This window comes from Amphiura filiformis, chromosome 1 (genome assembly GCF_039555335.1).
Source record: "Amphiura filiformis chromosome 1, Afil_fr2py, whole genome shotgun sequence".
In the NCBI taxonomy this organism is placed as follows: Eukaryota; Metazoa; Echinodermata; class Ophiuroidea; order Amphilepidida; family Amphiuridae; genus Amphiura; species Amphiura filiformis.
In genome coordinates, this window is record NC_092628.1 from 40,016,065 (window position 1) to 40,037,216 (window position 21,152).

At 38.7% G+C, this 21,152-nt stretch overlaps 1 protein-coding gene across 1 annotated transcript in view; it reads left to right on the forward strand.

The window, feature by feature from the left end:
• The window catches only part of LOC140146931 (spectrin beta chain, non-erythrocytic 1-like), a 103,830-nt gene continuing 82,678 nt past the window's right edge, over nucleotides 1-21,152 (forward strand). The window contains 2 exon segments of the mRNA XM_072168783.1: nucleotides 1-158; nucleotides 20,734-20,864. Of these exon segments, the coding sequence (XP_072024884.1) occupies nucleotides 20,762-20,864 (103 nt within the window). The 5' untranslated portion in view covers nucleotides 1-158; nucleotides 20,734-20,761.

Here is a 21,152-nt window from a genome sequence, read left to right on the forward strand (position 1 = left end):
GATTGTAAGAGTGATGCGGTGCCTGGCCGAACTGTGGAGCCCTATGAAAGATTCTGTGTGCAGAAATAAACCTGGAAAATACATGAATATAGCACGATCGCAAGGAATATACGGAATATAACCGAAGGAAATATATAAAATAGGTTTTTCTGCAGCAGGTAAGTTTTTCATAATGAGTAACAGTGACTAGAAAATGAAGATATCAGCCGAATTTTACGTTAGTAGTAATATAACGGTACATTGTAAACACACGCATTCAAATGGGACCGTACCGTACATGTTTACCACAAGCTGCCCTGCCCATCAATACCAAGTGCACGTCCAAATTGCAGTATCATTTGTTAAAGCATGGATGCATGTTTTTTGTTATTTTGGAATAAAATAAGAAATAGATCAATATAGACGATTTTGCTTTGATTATGAAGTTTGCACTATTGTGAAAAAATAAAAACAAATGGAAAACATGCTTGTCCTGACAATAACAAATGAACAAACAAACAAATATTTTTACAGTAACTGACATCTGACTGAATCCATGCATGGTTGAGGTTGCCTCGCATCATCACCACAAATATATTGATAGTACAAATAAAAAGGCCTACATGAATTATTCATTGAATACAGTTAAAACAATGCTTAAAAATGATAGTACGAATAAACAGGCCTACATCATGAAATACAGTTTAAAAAAAATAAAATTAAAAGAGGCTGCATAGCTGCAGACCATGAGACTGTGCATCCAGCTGCAGATTTAATCTTGATTCTTGTTAATTTTTTTTCTAAAGTTCTAAAATAAGTCACCCATTTTGCCCATAAAAGTCAAAAGGCCACATGATATATGTCACACTGCTGTCACTATCATGACTATGTCACTCTAGTCCGAATAATCAGTCCCAGAACAAATTATTAATTTCTGACATGATCGTGTTCTGGGTCTGAACTTTTTCCATATGAAATCTTGATGGCAAATTGGACAAAAGAAGCACATGGTTCTACTTGACAGCTTTTTAATCCCTATTCATGTTACATGAATCACGCTATTGTGGACCATCTTTCTGATACTTGTGTGTTTGGACAAGCGGAACGGTCTTTTGTCTACCTCTCTGTTTGTAAACAGACGAGGATGTCGAAATTGACATCCTCTCCGAATAGGAAAGTCAGCGTAATAGTACGGCACTAATGTCACTCATGCACTCATGCACTGTCAGGACTCGGACGGTTTTGGGACCTATCTTCAAGACTGGACAAGATATCACGGCAGGCCAAAATGTAGGAAAAATATTGGCAAGTACTAGTACTAGTAAATTTCTATGATGAGACATCAATCAGACATTCTCTTGGTCGGGCTGACGTCACAAAGGGGAAATAGCAAGACCAGTGTGCGCATGTGCAGCGCATGTTCAGTTCCCCTTTCTCGAGCTGGTTGCTATGCGCGCGCTTGTGCGAAGGGGACAATGTTCCCGGATGTCCGACCGAGTGAATGTACATGATGAGTCTCTAATGCTCATGTTGATGCCATCACCAGGAAGGCTAATTCTACCCGGGCCTTCTTGGCAGTTCTTGAACCACAACCTCAGTTAGTGCCGTACTATTACGCTGACTTTCGTATTCGCAGAGGAGGACAATTTCGACCTCCTCGTTTGTTTACAAACAGAGAGGTAGACAAAACGCCTGTCAAAACTGTTCCGCTTGTCCAAATACTCAAGTATCAAAAGGATGGTCCACAATAGAGTGATTCACGCAACATGAATAGGGGATTAAAAAACTAGGACCATGTGCTTCTTTTGTCCAATTTGGCATCAAGATTTCGAATGGAAACAGTTCAGACCCAGAACACGATTATGTCCGAAATTAATATTTTGTTCTGGGTCTGATTATTCGGACTAAACCTCAGTCACTATTATAGCCGTAAGATCAAGGCAGCTGCATACACAACCTTTGTAAGACCGATCATGGAGTATGCTGCAACCTCCTGGGATCCTCACACCCATCCGCAAAGTTGAACAGATACAGCGTACTTCTGCACGCTTCGTCACCAGTGACTACAGTCGTGAGAGCAGTGTGACTGCCATGCTGAAACACCTGGAATGGCCATCACTACAAGAGAGACGCCAACAAAGCTGATTGTAATGATTTATAAGATCCACCAAGACCTAGTTGACTTTGATTGGACCAACTACCTCACCCAATATTCACATCTCAGGACACAAGTCTTGCTTCATGTACACTCAGATGATCAGATCAGCTCATCAGTGATGGCAATTCCTTCTTCCCACGTACCATCAAGGATTGGAACATCTTGAAGAAGGATCCAGCTGAGTACTACCCATCCCTCGACGCCTTCACGATTGCGCTGAGGGATCGTGTCCTGATGTCGGTCCGCATCATCCACTTTTTAACCTGCACTGTATATATCGCCACTGTCTTCAATTTTATGTTCTTACCCATGCACACACGCAGTGCGTTTTCCTCATATTGGAGGCTGCACTTTAAAGGAAGGAAGGGTCATCATAATTAAAATTTACATAGCTGTCTTTGTGTCTTTGGAAACTTCAAATGGAAAAGGTCTTGAGCCCATCTTGGTAACTCACATGACAAAACTTGGTTTTGTGTGGCCCACAGGCACAGGGTGGAATTTTCTACAATCTGTAATTTTTTTTAAAATTGAGATTTGAGAAATTAAGTCAGTAGAATAGAATTAATCCCATGGTCTCACGGAACAAGTTTAAATAATATTAAAATAAATCCAGGTAAATAAAGTATGGTAACAATATTTCAGTCAAGTTTATGCCTAAAATTCAATTTCTGGAAGTAGGCTCTATATCAATAATGTGGCTATATGTATACAGTCTATTACACCCAGAGCCACACCCCAGCCCTGCTGCAGGGTTTCCCTCAGCTATTTTTATACTGGTCATATGTCTTGGGCATGATGCCACATGTGGCTGAACTTGAACCTGATTGACAGGCTACAGGCTTGCCTGCCTGGTGGCTTGGCTTGTCGTTCCTGGCCTAGATAGACTTACATTATAATTGCCAGATTTAGTTGTTTGCCAGTCCAATGATTCCATACCAGTGGTTTACTGAGGAATGTCCTTCAATGCCAATTTGTTTGGCCATGCAACAAATTCAATTTCAATGCCAAAGTATATGTAGTATTGGCTGGGTAAACTTAGGCTGATAACACATTATGGATACTGTAAAAGTGTAAATTTGAACTTTGAACTCATGATTTAGAGATTTTGGACTATACATTGGACTATATACTTTTGAATGAATTCAATAATTGGTCTAGACAGAGTGACTTGATAAATATTATAAAACTTTAAAAATATAAGTTTAAAGTGCCCCTCCCACCTACAACAAATTTGATGTACATTCAGTTTCTAATTTAGAATGCAAATAACACACACATCAGATTAAGTTTGACCCACTAACCTAGTAATCCTGTGATCATAACAAATTATAGCGTAATGTATTTAAAGCCACCTCCCAATCAAACACATATTACTATGGCAACCAAGGACAAGCTATGTAAATTTGGTACATGTATGATGTATGCAGTAAATTTCATTCATGTCCATTTCATGTTAGCATTTGTTCATGGACCCTGGAAAAACTGATTGACCTGTGGGCACATTGCCTCTGTAGTCAAAATTAAAAATGATTAATACCAGTACTTACGGTACGGTATATAAAAATAAAGGAAATAAAGCTAATTATAAAAGTGCATTCTGCATTAAACCTAACATGGCTAGATACCACAAGGATAACCACTGTGCTTGCATGAATCCGACAGGGTCAGAATTTCGGCGAGATTCGATTCTCGCAAAGATTCTCGTAAACAAATTTGTGTGAATCAAAATTGATTGTCGCAAACCAGGGTTCGATTTAGAGGGGTTTTACATGCACAAATGCATGTAACTTTGGCTCTGTGCATGTAGAATTTTGCCTGTGCATGCAAAATTTTGTGTTATTCAGCCCATTTTGAGGAAAAAACCAGAGTTGTGCATGTAAATTTTATTTTCTAAATCGAACCCTGTCGCAAACTTTTATAGTTTACATAGAAATTGATTTGCAAGAATCAAATGATTCGGATTGATTCCTGCAAATTTATTCTGAAAGAATCAAGATTGATTTGATCGCATTGTAAAATGAAATTGATGCGATGCTGCAATCACCCTTAGAAGTGCAATGCTCCGGAAATCGCTGGTCGGGCCAGCGCAATCCCTGTGCCTACGTCGGTGAAAATATGCTTGGCACGCAAGGTTTTTTTAAAAGGTTCAAATCCCGGGGGTACCAACTTACCAAGTGACTTCTTTCTTCTTCTCTCCTTTTTCATTTCTTCTTTAACTTCTGATAGCAAAAAGCAGTGTTCAGTCAGGGGCCGATCCAGGAATTTTCAATAGGAGGGCGCCGAGCTCTGCCAAAGTTAGGGGGTGCGGCGCTGCTCTGCAAAAGTTAGGGGGTGCCCCAGAGGCACCTCACCGCCCAAAATCTGCTCCTGTCAGTGTTAGGGTTAACAATCACTGTAAATACTATGCATCATCTCATCTGTATTGACAGTAGGGGTGTGATTTTCGGGTAATTTTGTGCCCGGGTACCCGGCGCATTTTTCGGGCGGGTAACCGGGTACCTGAAATTGCAAAAAATTTGGACCTAGACCTAAATGCTAGGATCATTCATGGTTGACCTAAAAAAAATAAAAAAATTTGCACGATGTTTTGTATAAATTTTTAATATGAAAATTGATAATTTGTTTTCATGTCATACTCTTTTAAATGATATCAAAATGCATTGAATTTGAATGCATTTTGATATCATTACCGTAATAGAAGTATGACATGAATACAAATGATCAATTTTTATATAAAAACACAAAACATCATGCAAAATAATGTTTTTTTTAGGTCAACCATGAATGATCCTAGCATTTAGGTCTAGGTCCAGGGACACTACAAAGCCGACAAAAAACACCCTTTTTTTTTCTTAATTTCGGGCATCCAGGCAGGGTATTTCCTGCCGGGCAATGTAATCTCGGGCGGGTACCCGCGAGCTCGCCCGAAAATCCCTGGCATGATTGACAGTATTGTAAGTTTGTAAAACACAGGTCTGTGTGACTGTGTCATCAGTGTCATGGCAAGGTTTAGTTCAGTAGCCGAGTTGTCAATGAAGAACCTTGTGAAGGAAACTATGATGACCTACATGTACCCTGTCAGGCCAGAGGACAGGTAATACCTATGACACCTATCCTGTCCTGTAAAACACTATCTGCATGGTCATCAGAACTTCTTAATCTACTGTCACCTTTCCAGTTAACTCCAAACTGTGTGTCGGCAACTATTCACTCCCTGCACATTTGGAGGGAAGAATGGAAGTATGGAAAAACATTTTTTTGACCACCAATAAACCAACCAGAATTGTATAGAAATTGAAATGGCAGCCATGTTTGGAGGGCAGTTCTAAGATAGCTTTAAAAGATGACAGAGGGACAGATCTCTAGATTGATTCCACAACATTAATCATGGGTCTCTTATATTGTATCGAATTGGCCCATGGTACTTTAGAGGACAGAATTTTTAAAAAGAGGATGAGTCTGTCATGAATGAGTGACATCTTATTGCACAGTACCCTAAACCACCTCAAAAGGGTGCCAGTGAGATAACCTGGTCCTGCATCATCCACAACTCCACACATTAATTGTATTTCTACTGAGATCATTAGCACCCGTCAACCACTTGCTCAATGTACATGTAGAAACACGCAAAAGTCTAGATCAGGACGGAGGAATAATTATAATTTTCCTCTACTTTTTTTTCACCCATGTTATTAAGAGCCAGTCTCCCTTATTATGTACATGAATAAGGGGGGTTGTGATACAAAAAAAAATAGAATTATCTCTAAAAAATAATTTTGGTACATATTAGCACCAACAACTCACATGTAAAATATGAGCGTGCACAGCGCCCTCGTTCAGCTTTAAAAAATTCTTGAAATTTTAGCCTCTCTGATCCTTACTTGCAAATGGTAAACTTTCGAGGTGCATAACATCGTGCGCCATCATCATCCCAACCTGCATTTTGCATTTTTTTAAAGTACCAAATGGTTACATTACAAAACCAAGAAAAAAATTGGGATCTTGATGGCGCACAAAATCAGCAAATCAATGATTTGATGAAAAGCGCCCTCGTGCAAACTTCAAAGCATCATAACGGGCTGCGCCATCAAGATCCCAAGTCCGAACAAGTTTGAAATTAAAGACCTCCATGGCAAATTTCATTTTTCAGCAAAAAATTTTTGGGATTTCGTTGGCGCACCGAGTTAACAGAGGTCAAAGGTCAAAATTTCCTATTTTCGCACATATTTGCACGCCTGTATTATTGCGCGCCAACGTCACCTGACTCTCCGAATAGCATTTCATCAAAGAAGAGGTAATTCTCTGCAAGAACTGAAAAAAATTAGCTTGGGATCTCTTGATCTTCATATTTTTCTGATTTTTTGAAAATGGACTTAGCCTCATTTGGAGGTCAATTTGACCTCTTTTTCCCACTCGCTGCACAATGTGGGCTTTTTACTGCATCACAAAAAGATGTGCCAACAAGATCCCAATTTTATTAGTCATCGTCTAGCTTCTTTGGCGACTAGTAGATAAAACACAAGCAACAGCTAATTGGGATCATGTGGGCGCACTAATATAAAAGAGGTCAAAGGTCAAGCTTTGTGCCAAAGTGATGCATATTTGCCTATGTGCAGCACGAAAGTGGAACTTTGACCCGCAGTAAAAATGTGCGCCAACAAGATCCCATGTTACTTTTTGGATGATTGGATAAAGGGGCTTATGTATAACTGATAACAAGTTTTAAAAAAGTGGGATCATGTGGGCGCACTAATTCAATAGAGGTCAAAGTTCATACTTTGTGCGAATTGGCATTATTTTGCCTATGTGCAGCACAAAAGTGGAACTTTGACCATAATAAAAATGTGCGCCAACAAGATCCCATCTTACTTTTTGGATGATTGGATAAAGGGGCTTATGTATAACTAATAACAAGTAAAAAAAAGTGGGATCATGTGGGCGCACTAATTCAATAGAGGTCAAAGTTCATACTTTGTGCCAAATTTTTTTTTCAATGGGAATCACCAGACATGTCTCATAGAAACTTGTATATTAGTGCATTTCAGATGATGCTGATTCCATCATGGTAGTTGGTGAGAGTAAAAAAATTTTTTGTCAAAATACTTTATTTTGCAAAATTTGAGTGAAAGGTTGCCGAATTCGGCAACTTTAGGCTAAGAATCGGTTAATTTTGTATGAAGTATGAACTTTGACCTCTATTGAATTAGTGCGCCCACATGATCCCACTTTTTTTTTACTTGTTATCAGTTTAAATACATAAGCCCCTTTATCCAATCATCCAAAAAGTAAGATGGGATCTTGTTGGCGCACATTTTTATTGCGGGTCAAAGTTCCACTTTTGTGCTGCACATAGGCAAAGTAATGCCAATTCGGCACAAAGTATGAACTTTGACCTCTATTGAATTAGTGCGCCACATGATCCCACTTTTTTTTACTTGTTATCAGTTATACATAAGCCCCTTTATCCAATCATCCAAAAAGTAAGATGGGATCTTGTTGGCGCACAATTTTATTGCGGGTCAAAGTTCCACTTTCGTGCTGCACATAGGTAAATATGCATCACTTTGGCACAAAGCGTGACCGTCGACCACTTTCATATTAGTGTGCCCACATGATCCCAATTAGCTGTTGCTTGTTTTTTGTCTACTGGTCGCCAAAGAAGCTAGACGATAAAAAATAAAATTGGGATCTTGTTGGCACATCTTTTTGTGATGCAGTAAAAAGCCCACATTGTGCAGCGAGTGGGAAAAAGAGGTCAAATTGACCTCCAAAATGAGGCTAAGTCCATTTTCAAAAAATCAGAAAAATATGAAGATCAAGAGATCCCAAGCTAATTTTTTCACTTCTTGCAGAGAATTACCTCTTCTTTGATGAAATCCTATTCGGAGAGTCAGGTGACGTTGGCCAATAATACAGGCGTGCAAAATGTGCTAAAATAGGAAATTTTGACCTTTGACCTCTGTTAACTCTAGTGCGCCAACGAAATCCCAAAAATTTTTGCTGAAAAATGAAACTTGCCATGGAGGTCTTTAATTTCAAACTTGTTCGACTTGGGATCTTGATGGCGCAGCCCGTTATGATGCTTTGAAGTTTGCACGAGGGCGCTTTTCATCAAATCATTGGATGTGCTGATTTTGTGCGCCATCAAGATCCCAATTTTTTTCTTGGTTTTTGTAATGTAACCATTTGGTACTTTAAAAAATGCAAAATGCAGGTTGGGATGATGATGGCGCATCGATGTTATACACCTCTAAAGTTTACCATTTGCAAGTAAGGCTCAGAGAGGCTGAAATTTCAAGAATTTTTCAAGCTGAACGAGGCGCTGTGCACGCTCATATTTTACATGTGAGTTGTTGGTGCTAATATGTACCAAAATTATTTTTAGAGACAATTCTATTTTTTTTTGTATCGCAAATCCGTACATAATAAGGGAGATTGGCTCTTAAAAATGATTCAGCAATCCGTGCATCTACAGTATTTGAGAAATTATTTTGATTCAATATAGTTTGATTTGAATAAAATACACTGCAACTTGGAAATCTTAAAGTATTTTCTTTACATGTTTTCTTCAATCCTAGACTTCAACGTAATATTTTGGAATGTAACCCTGTTTGGAAAGTTGCTGAGTGACACTGATCAACAGTGAAGACTTGTTGTAAACATGGTCATTAAACCATATCCTTGCTAATATTCTGCATTTCCTTAAAGCTTAAAAGTGATACTCTGATGGCATCATTACTGAAAGGATTTGAGCTTCAAGAATGAAACAGGTTGTTTTGCTTTGATACCCCCTAGACTTGGCAAGTGTTTGTGTGGGTGGTGAATGTGTGACCTAGTTATTGTTCCCTTTTGTGTACCTGCTTGTTGTATAGGTTGGTATCATAGTACCTCAGGGGTCTTGAGAGTATACCAGCAATCCAGCATAGATCTTGATACCAGAGTGCCCTGGAAAGCAATTTTGCTGAAGGCACTTGTAAGTACTTGTATAATGTGACCAGATCTGATCCAATCAGGCTAAAATTGGCAATAATGAAATGGAGAAATATTGCAACCGAGTATCAAGGGCTCGATTTAGCCTGTGCATGCAAATTTTTGTGATATGCAGCCCATATTCGAGGAAAAACTGCAGTGGTGCATGTAACTAATATATTCTAAATCGACCCCTGCAAGTAGTCTGGGGATTCAACTGTTTCAACAGGTGGTGGTTGCCGTGCATTCTCTAAATTCAGTAAATTTTCATCGTCAACCGTGTAATTGAATGGGATTATTTTGAAATTTTAAAACGCTTGAAATATTACAAACAAATAGGCCTGTGTTAATAAATAATATAAATACAAGATAATGAACCCCACAAAACTAACCGAGTACGGTATATGGAAAATGCCATACGGCCGGGCGGTTTCACAAGTTGCCGGCTCGATCATGCCATTTGCCGCCTGTGTTTCAACATGCACTGAGCAAGTTAGTAATGGTGGCAACTCAATATTTCAATATTTCCTACTTTGGCTTGAAAGAATCAGATGGGGTCACATTATAGTCTGGTTTCTGTGAGTGCTTGGCACCCAGTAGTTTCCTCATGGCTTGTAAAATACAGACTAGTTCTAAGTCATTACTTTAAATGCTCTCTACCTAAAATAAATTGGAATGTAGGCCTATACTTTAGATATATTTTTCAGCTTGAGGTTCTTCAGCGGTCTGCCAATTTGGCATAGCGCTTGTTCAATGTTCAGTGCTTATTGAAAGGCCCTCTCTGACTCCGCGGCTCGATGGCCCCATGCGCACTTTGCGCACATCACCGTCAAGGAACTTGATTTTACAGGAACCAGTTCTAATTTGGTGCTGTTTGTAGCCCCTTCAATTTCAAAACACTGATTTCCAAGCGGTGTCGGGTCAAATTAATGTTCTCCTATGAAATAAACAGAAGGATAATGCAGAGAGATCCTGAAGATCCAGATTCATGGAAGAAAGATTCCAATGTTTTCTATTTCAAGCTTTAGGCTATTAACCTGAGGCCATTCCCCTCATCTGTCACCCTTAAGCTTAACCTGGCTTTGGACTTAGCTTGCAGTTGGCTTTTGGCAGCTTCAGAATGAATTGATTTAATTTCTCAAAGACTTGTCATCAAAGGAACTGATAAAAGCAATGAACAAGCTTTTCTATATTTAGTTCATTATAGGATAAATTGAATCACATACCCCATGTGTAGAAAATAACATTTGTCCCAAGTTTTCTCCAAGGAATAAGGTGTTAACTTCTGGGTTTGAATGAGGTATAATATTCCCATCAGTAAAATCCTTTCCATCTTGAAACTTGCCATCTGCAATTATATGTATGATCCCAAATGAACTTTGCTTGCATTTTCTGCTTGTGACAAAAATACATTGGGATCAAAAATAGATTTTGATTCTCCCCCTAGAGTATACAATTAACAGATCAGGTTCAGCTGACTCCTGACTTCCAATATTACGGTACCGTATTTCATCAAATAGTCGCCCCCTCAAATAAATGCCCCCACCACTTTTTTCAACCAAGATGTTTCAAAAATGCTGATATTTCCATGCTATCTTGTGTAGTAAGCTACCAAGTTGCACACATGGTCGATAATAAGCGTCACTTTTTGGCTAAAATCTGGATTGAAACCCGAAGTGAACCAGAAGTCAGTGTTTCTAGTTCATAGTTCGTCATTTTAGCGTGAGTTTTAAGTTTACCTAATGATTTTAACGGGAATTATCGTTCTAAAATTGACCTTGAATAAACGCTCCCCCCGGTTTGAAAATGTAACGCCTCGGGGTATTTATTTGACGTAAATACGGTATTACGGTATCGGTATGTACCTAGCAGTTCTATAGGTAGCTCCAACCACCACTTCTCTGTCCCAGTATAGACTGTATATGTACATGTAGCTTGGTAAAATATGGTTAGTACCAAATTCACTTGTGACATTGACTGGATCACTGGCCCCTTCCTCCCCACGCACATGTCAACACTGGCAAATAGCGATACATAGACATACACTGGCACTTGTGAAAGTTTTAGGGAAAATTGCTGAACATTAGCCTTGCCCCACCCCCTGCATTTTGAGCCTGGCTGTGTCCGCGGGTCCTTTGCTGTTGCATAGGTTTCTTGTGCATGTACTGGGCTTGTGGGGGTGTGTCCTCATTTGCCAGTGTTTACAAACACTCAAACCATGCTGACACACATCAACGCAACTTTACGAACACACCAGAAAATTCGATAAATTGGAGGTGCGACTTAATCGAAGGTGGGATTTTGGTTTGGAAGAAATTGGTTGTTTTGGAATTCTAATTGTTCCAATGTTTTGTTGACAACTGGTAATAATTAAAACAATGCAGATACATTGTAGTGTTTTACAGAACAGGTGTCATAGGTATTACCTGTTCTCTGGCCTAATGAGTTTTACTGAATTCAGGAAGTAAGGAAGCAAGGCACAGAGCAGATAAACTTGTTAAGGATATAGCTCATTGAAATGATACCACTTCCTTAATTAGAAGCAATTATCATGAGTACGATCTTCATGTTGGAATGAGTTTTGTACAGTACTCTATGGATCATTAATTGGGTTCACAGTGGTATGGGTATTTGGTTTGTTGATGAACAGGTTGGACTACTACTGATGACAACTCTCTCTGGTGACTCTGATCAATCAGCATCAGATCAGATTGAGACCTCAATCTCAGATGAATTGGTTGGGGAGGGGTGCCTGGGTGTGGGTATTGGGTTATCACTTGATTTTTCTTAAAATTCCTCCATATAGGCCCACAGCTACATGTAGTAGCTAGATATGGATCTAGGCCTACATTATCGAGCAGGCCTGCAAACATGTTTTGAAATCAAAATATTTGTGAGTTTTCAGTTAAAAAATAGCAGTTAGAGTTAGTAAGACTAAGAATAATTTAATTAAGAAGTAAAGATCCAGTAGATGGCACTTTGATAGATGTTGGACTGTTGGTGAATGAATAGCAGTGTGTTGGCACCATGGTAGAAAGAAGATGGCAATAAGCTATATTGAATTCCTTTCATGTAGGCCTACATTGAAGGCCTAAAAGCAGGGTTCGATTTGACTCGTGCCGTGGAGCAAAATGCTCCCCATTTTGGACAACCTGCTTCACAAATATCAGCTTGTATAGCAATATTTTACAATGTAAACATATGCTAATAATTTTATAAGAACATCACCTAAATAATATTTTCGCTATGTAAGTTATTCAAAGTAAATCAAAACCTGCCTAAAAGGCTACAAAAATGTACTGTATTTAAGTGGTAATTTTCGCGTACAGTTATTTTCGTGATTTGGAGTGAGAGACACATTTTCGCGAATGTTATTTTCGCGATTGCCCAGTCCTTCCCTATACTTGTAATACATTATTGCATACATTCGCGAGGTGTTATTTTCGCGGTTGGAGCTCTAATCGCGAAATTCGCGAAAATAAAACCCTCGCGAAAATTACCACTTATACAGTAGTGCACAGAACCTTCTAAAACTGAAACTGAAATGAGTTTAAGATAGCTTCCCAAGGTTTTTACATTGTTTTGTATTGAGTGTATGTACAATGTACAGTAATGATAAAAGGGATCATCAAATTTGTCAAGTGTGACTCACATTTTAAGGGTGGGTGTGAAGTAGTAGCCCTCTAATGCATTTTATGTTGTAATCTTCTCACACAGCTGAATATTTTATTGAATTGAAGTCTTGATTCATCTGGCCTTTTGAAACAGATTTTTAGAAAGCATGGTAAACAGGATAAGTGGCAGTAGGATTTAGGATTAAGAGCTTATTTTATTTGCTAAACCATGCAACAATTCCACCTGGTTTATTTTGAGAAAACTGATCAATCTAACAGTTATGTATTGTCACATTTTGAGACTAATCTCAGGTCACATTGAAGCTCCTGCAGATTTGTACAGATGAATTATTGAATGACAGTTTAACTTTTTAAAAGCAGGCACGTTCTTGAAGAGATCCATTAGAGGAGAACAAGCTATCATGTGAAATGGAGAAATCTGCTTATAAAATGTGACTGATTGACCGACTTGAAGAGTTTCATGCATGAATGTGACGATTTGATTGATTTTGGCCTGCATTAATTTTTTCTGGTGTCTGGTACTGTAAATGAATGGATACTGGACTTGATTTCTGATGACAATATTGAATTACCAAATGTCATTACTGTCCACAGTAATTACATACAGCTTTGTTCCATGACCCTTTTCAATTGTGATGGAAGTGCAAAAAAAAGGTGAAACACACTGATGGTAAAGACCACTCCTTAATTGTTTACAGACTGCAGTGGTACATGTAGTGGTAGGCCTCAAGCTGTATCAAAATGATTGGTACCCGGTACCCATCAGCTTTGTTGTCCAATAAAATGCTTGAATCTTCCAAATTCAACATTAGATCTTCTGGAAATGACTACCATTTATTACCATTTATGACTATATTACATAAATCTACAAATCAGGTGGATGTTATGCTGTATTTTGCGGTGGCAGTTTGGCCATACACACTGATTGGATATTGATGGGTACCAATCATTTTGATACACTCTGTAGGCCTACTGACATTGTTTACTGACAAAAAAGCTAGTCTAATCCCACATCACATTTCAAAATGTGATGTGGGAAAGCTAATTTTGTGTAGGCCAACATTCTAGTGTTGGACATGCACGCAAGACTTTGTGTATGCATGTACAAATGTATAATGTGTACATGTACCTTCCATGCCCTGGATGGTTTATGAACATTATGTAGTGAACATGGTAAAATCATCCAGGTGTACATGTACATGCAGGAAGTCTAGAAATGCACAAAGTGTACGTGCAAGCCCTGCCCAGCCAGTTCATTCTTTTTTGTTTTTCCATTTTTATTCACCTGTACTGCTCATCCAGATGGGCAGATGCTCAATGCACTGGCTACACATATACATGCTGCAATTGATAGGCATCAAGTAACATCCTCAGTCAGCATCATGGGGTTCCTGTCATCAATCATCTCCTCTACTGTCCTCATCAGGTCAGGCACATGTGTATATCTCTAGCCTGGCAATACATGTAGGCTACAGGACAATAAATTATGTGCATTTTAGTGTACATGTGCAACTACACAAGTAGGTGTAAACATGTGCATTCAGCTGGATGCTCTCAGTGTGAGCTCTCTAAAGCTGGATGCTCTCAGTGTGAGCTCTCTGAAGACCATTATCAGTCCACAGGATCCATAGAAGACAGCACAGACCCAGGGTCAGAATCACAGGCATGACCACTTTATTGACCAGTTTTGTTCTTCATCTCATCACTGCTTCATGTGAATCCTGTCACCTCTTGTCCTCATAAGGTCACAACACCTGTGCAATGACATTCACTGCATGTATAAATAGTTCCAGGGACTCTCTGTTGAAATGTGGTACAAGTAGCTGGGTAAGCTTTCATTTACATTGTAGCATGTAGTCATATTTACTTGAAACAAATCTAGAGGAAGGAGCTACTGTCTGTCAGACAAATGATCAAGGCAAACTGAAAACCATGTGATTCACTGAGAGGTTCTGAAAATATAATTGAAGCACACAGAATGTAAATTATAAATTTTGTTTCAGAATATAGGCCTATACAAAATCAGGCCTATGGTGAAAAACTTGATTTGAAAAAATTGTGAGAAAAATTTGAGCCTAAATGCCATCACATCACTGCACCTCATCAAACCATAGCTGGAACACATAAGGCGTGGCAGTTGTCAGCCATTAAATTAGACCCTGTTCCAGTCTTGACACAGCCATCTCCCACAGAGATTTTTTTTACAAAATAGTGTGTGTGCGATGTCCTGACAGAACAATAACACAGGATTTGGATGCAGTCTAGTTGTTTGTACCAGGGGTGATTGGTGGGCTATCCAAGGCATGTTTTATGGGAAATGGATCAAAAGGTGAAGTTATAAATTAAGCTTACATTTCACAGAGTGTAAAGTATTCTTTTGCTTGAACCTTGCTTGATAGTGTGGTGTAATTTGTACTAGTCATGTACAACTTTCAAACTATCAAAACAGCAGTGTCTTTGCAAAACTTAAAGCCAGTTGTACAATTGCCAGTTTTTTGCCACACAAATGTATTGCCAGCATAAGGAAACTTGTGGCAGTTCACAGCTAATTTGATTTTAGGGATCCAAGGGAAGAGGTCAAAAGATTAATGCATTTTATATTCATAAGACATGTAGTGTGTCACAATTCAGATAAACATTATTTGCCTACTTCACTATGATTCCAGGATTTGCATTCAAATGTGACTAAAGGTTCAAATTTATCTTGATTATTTTATTGACTTATATAGTAGATAGCTATTAGCCTACATGTAGATCAAAGATTGAGAAACATTATTTGTGGTAGGCCTAAATTGATCAGGGCAGGAAGAAATGCATATTACAAAAATGTCATGAAATGCGATAAAACACATGTATCATGATTATTCATGAACGGCTGAACGTAAAACATGGTAAACAGTTTAAAACAAGCAAGTAGGCCTACATGTAGCCTGGGCATCAGCAAGTACCATGAATGAGTACCAGTAAATGAACGAGTGCTCAATCAGAGTTTGATACAGTACCGGTACATGTAATTCATGAATAAGGCCGGGCTTGTGCTGTTATCAAGATTTGTTGCACTACTTTTTGCAGAGAAGGGCATTTTTAAAAATAATAAACAAGAACAAATGCAGACTAAAAATTGCTTTATGAAATTATAAGCCCTTCTATTATCTGAATAGGCCTAAAATTAATAAATGTTATTTAAAAGTAAATCTATGATGAGCTAACAAAAGAAATTTATGTTCAAAAATTGATCAATACAATACAATGTGGTGTACATATTAAGTAGCAATATCATTTAAGATTTAAATGGATAGATCTCTAACAACAGCTGTGGATACCTTACTGCATACAAACTATTGTTAATCAATTCTTTTGCTTTGATGAGTTGTTTAATGATTACATTACAATACAATTTGATAATGTAGCCTAATTAGTCTTGAACAGTATTCCAACAAAAACCTCACTTGGGTCCGTACGGTCAATGCACTTTGTAAAAAGATCTGGTTTTTGGGCTTCTAAGTTTGTTTTGAAATTTGCTAAGGTCAGCGAGTTTCAAAAAAGTGCTGGGTGTTTGAAGCTTGTTGCAAGATGCTGCATTTTACAGGGGTTCTTAACTTTACAGGGGGGTGGGCATTTCAAATTTGTGCTTCAGGGCCAAAATCCAAAATACACGGGAGCTACGGGACATTTACTTGTAACGTCTTACGTATTTCATTACAATACATTTTAGAGTTTGGTCAAACTCAAAGCCCAATGTCAGGTCGAATTTGGTCCAGGGACTGCCTAGATTGAGAATCTCTGATTTACAACATGTACAAAACTGTTGTATTAGCACTTGTTTAGTGCGTAAACCGTGACAAGCCCTCTCTGACATTACAAAATCCAACTCCGGGCAAGCGCCTTGTTGGTCGCTTAAGTTGCGGCCGTGCACATGGAGGAACTGGAACTAGTTCTAAGTTGTATGATAAATTTGATCTAGTGGTGTAAATATATGATAGCCTATTTATAGCGCATCACATGGCTGGATAGATGTCGCTATTCACAATCTGTACGTGGAGTACGCTTGTAACATGGACTCATCTCTTGCTGTGCCGCTGGAATAATTCAATTGTAATGTATTCAGCTGTTCCACTGTGTTGTACATGTGAAATATCATTGACATAAACTGATAAACAGGGAGATCTTTAAAAAAAAAAAAGTGTTGTCCAGGTGAATGTTTTCACCCTGAAGGGATAGACTTGAAACTCGGTACTTTTTTTTTTTTTTTTTTAAAGAGGAAAAGAGTATTTTTATCACTTGGGCAGACAGTCACATTTGGACTTGGTCATGCATACATGGTGGATGATGCATCATGCATATCTCCTTGTGTCTCACCAGTGGTCTCACAAAATAAATTTATAGTTTTCACCAAGGTTCTTCAGCTGTCTGCCGATTTGATAAACAGCGTTTACAAACGCGAAAGTGGGGTTCTGATTGGCTAATTGAATCACGTCATCATCATGTCTCAAGCTGCATAGCATCGCGTTCTTTTTACGCAATAATTAGAAGGAGCAGATAGACACCACTGAAGGAATTTGCTGTATACTATAGTTGCAGTGTATGATTTTGATCATCAGCTGTAAGCTTATCACTTTTATCAGCTGTTGGTGTGCTTGTGGTGCTCTTGCATTGTAGGAAGCTACTTCTTGTCTTCACAATACCAGAAGAGATCTATATATATGTACACAGGTCTGCTTAAATTCTACACTTTTTGTTGAAATAAAGGAAACTATCCCATCGTTATCAGGAAATACTTGGAAGGCAATAGGTAGTGATAGCACTATGCAACTGATATTATACGTGTATGTTATCACCAAGCATTGAATTCATTGGCTCAACACCTACATGTATTAAGTTGGGAATTATAGGTGATCAGCTGGTTTAGCAGGGAGCTGCAGTTCACCACTTGAATGCAATGCATCATCATGAAATTGAAACATATTAATGACATACATGTCTAGATGGCTCATCAATATTGTTTTCTGTAAATACCGTAAGTGTCAGTGTAGATAGATTAGGGAGATGTGTAGGCCTATGTAGGTCAAATAGTTTGGCCTAAATTAAAGCATCTTTAGGCTATTCTATTTGATTAAAAAAATTCAGGTTCTTTGTTACAAATTTATTGCCGGTCTGTGCTCAAAGTTACATATGTACAAGCCTCTTGTCTTACCAAGGAGATTGAAATTGGGCTTACCGATATAATTAGGTTATTCTCACAATGTTCAACCTTTATGTTAATATTCTTGTACGAGGGGGTATCCAAAAGTTTTTGACATCACCCAGAAGCGAAGGAGCTATATTGATGAAATTTTTTCAGTGGTCCTTATGTACATTATGGTCTTTCGTGGCAAGAGCTCAAGTAAAATATTTAGCGCTCAATCTCAAGCATCCAAAATTTGGGTGCATGTTACCAACTGGTATACTGCTTGGATGGAAGAACACTTGAATGAACTTTTGGTACCTAACCCTAACCCTACCCATGGTTTTTTGGCTATCGGAAGGGAAAGAAGGAACGAAAAAGGAGAGAAGATGAAGAAGAAAGTCACTTGGCACCCCGGGATTCGAACCTCGGACCCCTCGCATGCCACGCAGAAGATCCCCAGCATGTAGCTACACAGGTGACGTTGGCCCGCCAACGATTCCCTGGGTATATATGACTTGGTCTGATTGCGCCATCAAGTCCCGTGGAATGCATGCACGCAGAGCGGTTTTAATAGTGAGCTTTAGTGAGTCCTAGTTCTGTTAGGGTTAAGAAGGCATATAGGGAAAATATGTGTGGTCACTAACCCTAACCCTACCCGTGGTTTTTTGGCTATCGGAAGGGAAAGAAGGAACGAAAAAGGAGAGAAGATGAAGAAGAAAGTCACTTGGCACCCCGGGATTCAACCTCGGACCCCTCGCATGCCACGCAGAAGATCCCCAGCATGTAGCTACACAGGTGATGTTGGCCCGGCCAACGATTCCCTGGGTATATATGACTTGGTCTGATTGCGTCATCAAGTCCCGTGGAATGCATGCACGCAGAGCGGTTTTAATAGTGAGCTTTAGTGAGTCCTAGTTCTGTTAGGGTTAAGAAGGCATATAGGGAAAATATGCATGGTCACTAACCCTAACCCTACCCATGGTTTTTGGCTATCGGAAGGGAAAGAAGGAACGAAAAAGGAGAGAAGATGAAGAAGAAAGTCACTTGGCACCCCGGATTCGAACCTCGACCCCTCGCATGCCACGCAGAAGATCCCCAGCATGTAGCTACACAGGTGACGCTTGGCCCGCCAACGATTCCCTGGGTATATATGACTTGGTCTGATTAAGCGTCATCAAGTCCCGTGGAATGCATGCACGCAGAGCGGTTTTAATAGTGAGCTTTAGTGAGTCCTAGTTCTGTTAGGGTTAATGAATGATCAAAATATAAGGTGTTACTGCATTTGAAACTTCAGAGGCTTCAAAATTTTTTGAAAAAATTACTTCATGGAAGCAAAATACATCCAAAATAATGGTGACACTAGGGAAAGTAGGCCAGTTTTAGGCATTATGCTACATGTATGATTCGCTAAGCAATAGTTATTGATCTTAAAGTATGGTAGCCCAATTCTGCGCCTAAACTGCCCAATTCAATTGGCATCACTCTACATATCATGTACATAGACTTTTAACTTATTGACCTGTTACAAGTTGGTATACACACACAATTGTCTGATATTGCTAAATGAATAATAGGTGTAGCATCAGGACTATTTAGTAAGTACATGGTTCACTGAGTGCTGATTCAATAATCAATTGAAGTTTTTGTGATTTGAGAGTGGTTAAAAATGAATGAATCAGTTATGATGTGCCATCCTGGAATGGACTGTAAATAGTTTGCTGCTTTGTCAGATTCTAACTGGAATTTTAATTCAATGGCAAAAGTTGTCAAGTAGTGTGGGAATAGCTATGCAGATGCATAATAACATTCAGCAAGTGTAATACCGGTATAGCATTCTTGTGTACGTACATACTTCAGCATTATAGTGAAGAAATGTAAGTAACTGACAGTAATTGAATTGAGTCAATTGGCCAGCCTGTACAGCACATCATCAGATAAGTTTATTGGTATTCTACGAAAAGCCAATTCTAATTTTATAAGGTACCGGTAGTTAATATACTGTCAGTATTCTTGGTGACCAGTCTGGTTCATCATCTCTCTGCTTGGTGTACATGGAATTGTGACACTATCTCATCATTTCATCATGGATATTAAATACACATAGTTATGGAATGTGGATGGACTGTGATGTGGACACAGCAGTCCTGGAATAATTTTGAAGGAATTGGAAGTTAGCCTGTGAGCCTTTATTTGTAATTATGTAATATTGAAAAAAAAAATATTGAGAAATTTATTCCAACCTCTCTAAGAGCCAGTCAGGTTTGTGACCTTTTGACCTTTGACTTAATAGCACCTTCCTGGAAGATTGAAGATGCTTCTTTGTTATGATTGCAAGCACAGATCCTGGATTTATGCAGCAAGCAAGGAAAATGATATTTCATGAGTATGCTACCAGCTACTGGAGTGGCCTGAGTAATCATGGTAATCACCATAATATAGAATCAACAAAATCAGTACAAAATATCACATCAAGAATATTGGAGCATTGAGATTTGGTTCTACCTGTCGGCTCTATTGGCAGATGATGTGGGAAGTGAATAACATTGCACAGCAGCCCGTGTTATTTTATAAAGTACATGTGTACATGTAGGCCCCCTATAGGCCCCCTACTCAGAATTCACAAGATGTTGCTTACAAGTTACTTGTTTTAAAACAGATATCACAAAGTTCTACAATCTGTAGAAGTGATGTCTACCTGACAATGTACAGACTACAGAATAATGTTAATGAAGATTTTAGATATGTCTACAGTCATACATCCTTTACAAAGCACAAAATGACAGAAACTAATTTTGTGTTTTCTTTTCAATTATTTTATTTTGCAGACGTAAACATTAGGTGAGTGTTACCACCATGGTGGACACCGCCGATAACCAACAAGATGACATCAATGCCGAGTTTGATGATGCTGGGGGTGCTAAATTATTTGAGCGCTCCCGTATCAAAGCACTCGCAGGTGAGTTCAACTTTTGTTTTCAGAAATATTTAAAGTATTTAAAATAAAATTAATACACAACATCCGGGGTTAGAATTATGGTGCGAATCAGTGAATTGATTCTTGTAAAGATCATATTGTAAACAAATTTGGGGCAATCAAAGTTGATTTCCAAATGTTCAATGATCTACTCGGTAAATATGATGCAAGAATTAAACGATTCTTACAAAATTCCTTGGCAAGAATCAAGAATCCATTCTCGCTGTGTGCAATGAAATTCTAACCCAAATGTATGGCCTGTCATAAAAC